At 49.6% G+C, this 1,666-nt stretch overlaps 1 protein-coding gene across 1 annotated transcript in view; it reads right to left on the bottom strand.

The window, feature by feature from the left end:
* Positions 1–1,131, bottom strand: part of EMH_0080650 (uncharacterized protein) — a gene marked incomplete at both ends in the record, with an annotated part of 1,700 nt that extends 569 nt beyond the window's left edge. Inside the window, 3 exons of the mRNA XM_013500284.1 lie at positions 48–161; positions 382–487; positions 870–1,131. Coding sequence (XP_013355738.1) covers positions 48–161; positions 382–487; positions 870–1,131 — 482 coding nt within the window. The remainder of the gene's footprint in view (positions 1–47; positions 162–381; positions 488–869) is intronic.
* Positions 1,132–1,666: the final 535 nt, after the last annotated feature.

The following is a 1,666-nucleotide window of genomic DNA, read 5'->3' as shown; positions in this document are numbered from 1 at the left end:
CCAACCCCTAAACCCTAAACCCTAAACCCTAAACCCTAAACCCTCACGGTGTTTCCCATATGCCGTGTCTATCGCGGGGTGTTGGTGCCTCTGTATCTGAATTGTTGAATATCTCTGGGGCCGCTTCTTTGGCTCTTATAGCTTCTCTCTTTCGCTGGGAGCTGTATATACACCCCAGAAACATACACATATATATTAGGGTTTAGGGTTTAGGGTTTAGGGTTTAGGGGTTGGGTGGCATTGATACAGAAAGATTCAGAACACACAAACCCTCAAAAAAAAAGGGGGACCAGTGTTTATCTCTACAATCTAGGGTTTAGTGTTTATGGTTTATTAGGGTTTATTAGGGTTTATGAGGGTTTAGGGTTTACGAGGGTTTACCGCATGTTAGCGCAGTGTATGATGAGGACCGTCATAAGGGCCCCCAAAACAAAAGCAAGAAGAATAAAGAAAGGCACTAACCACTTCTCTTTGCGTGGCTCATCCCCTAAAAACACAAACCCTAAACCCTAAACCCTAAACCCTAAACCCTAAACCCTAAACCCTAAACCCTAAACCCTAAACACTGAGCACTGGACTACTTGGGGGGGTTGTCGGCTGAAACACAAACCCTAAACCCTAAACCCTAAACCCTAATATGATGGTAACGCAGACAAACCAAAAAAGGAAGAGACAGATAGCGAGAGAAAGAGGAGACAGAGAAAGAGACAGAAAGAGACAAAAAAAGAGAAAGAGACAGAAAGGAGACAAAAAGGAGACAGAAAGGAGACAGAAAGGAGACAGAAGAGAGAAGGAAAGAAAAAAAAACAAAAAAAAAACAAAAAGGAGACAGAAAGAGACAAAAAGGAGACAGTTGGTTTGTGTCTTACCTAGGGGCAAGGGTTTATCTGCATTCGTCTCTGTAGGCTCGCTTAAGCTGCTGCTGCTGCTGCTGTTGCTGCTGTTGCTGCTGCTGCTGTTGCCGCTGCTGCTGCTGCTGCTGTGAGTGGTCCTCAAGCATAGAGCTTCAGGTAAAGAGGATAGAGAGACGGCGAGCAGCAGCAGCAGCAGCAGCTGCTGCAGCAGCTGCAGCAGCAGCAGCAGCAACGAGGGGCAGCAGCCCCCCAACCGCTGCTGCAGCAGCCGCCGCATTGTGCTTCAATACACAGCTCACTCTGCCTCCTCCCTAAAACAAAAAAAAAATAAAAAAATAAAAATAAAAAAGGAGACAATACAGCTGCAGATACACCCCAGCTGCAGGTACACCCCACGCAGGAGAGAGAAGAGAAGGCAGCAGCAGCAGCTGCAGCAGCAGCAGCAGCAGCAGCAGAAGCAGCAGCAGCAAAACACACACACAAACTAGCGCAGCAGCAGCAACTGCAGCAGGAGCAACTGCAGCAGCAGCACCAACAAATGCAGCAGCAGCAGCAGCAGCAGCACAAGCAGCAGCAGCAGTAGCAGCAGCAGCAGCAGCAGCAGCAGCAACAGCAGCAGCAGCAAAGAAGAAACGCATGCAGCCCCAGCAGCAGGATGAGCAGACACCTGGAAGCGGAGGCGCTTTCCTCTGTCTCCTACAGCACTGCAGCAAACGACATCAAGCCAATCTCTGCTGCTGCTGCTGCTGCTGCTGCTTCTGCTGCTGCTGCTGCAGCTGCTGCTGCTGCTGCTGCTGCTGCTGCTGCTGCGC

The sequence above is a fragment of the Eimeria mitis genome, genomic scaffold (genome assembly GCF_000499745.2).
Source record: "Eimeria mitis Houghton genomic scaffold, Emh_scaff5229, whole genome shotgun sequence".
NCBI lineage: Eukaryota > Apicomplexa > Conoidasida > Eucoccidiorida > Eimeriidae > Eimeria > Eimeria mitis.
Note: the sequence above shows the minus strand (reverse complement) of the source record. Positions and strands in the feature narration are given on the sequence as shown.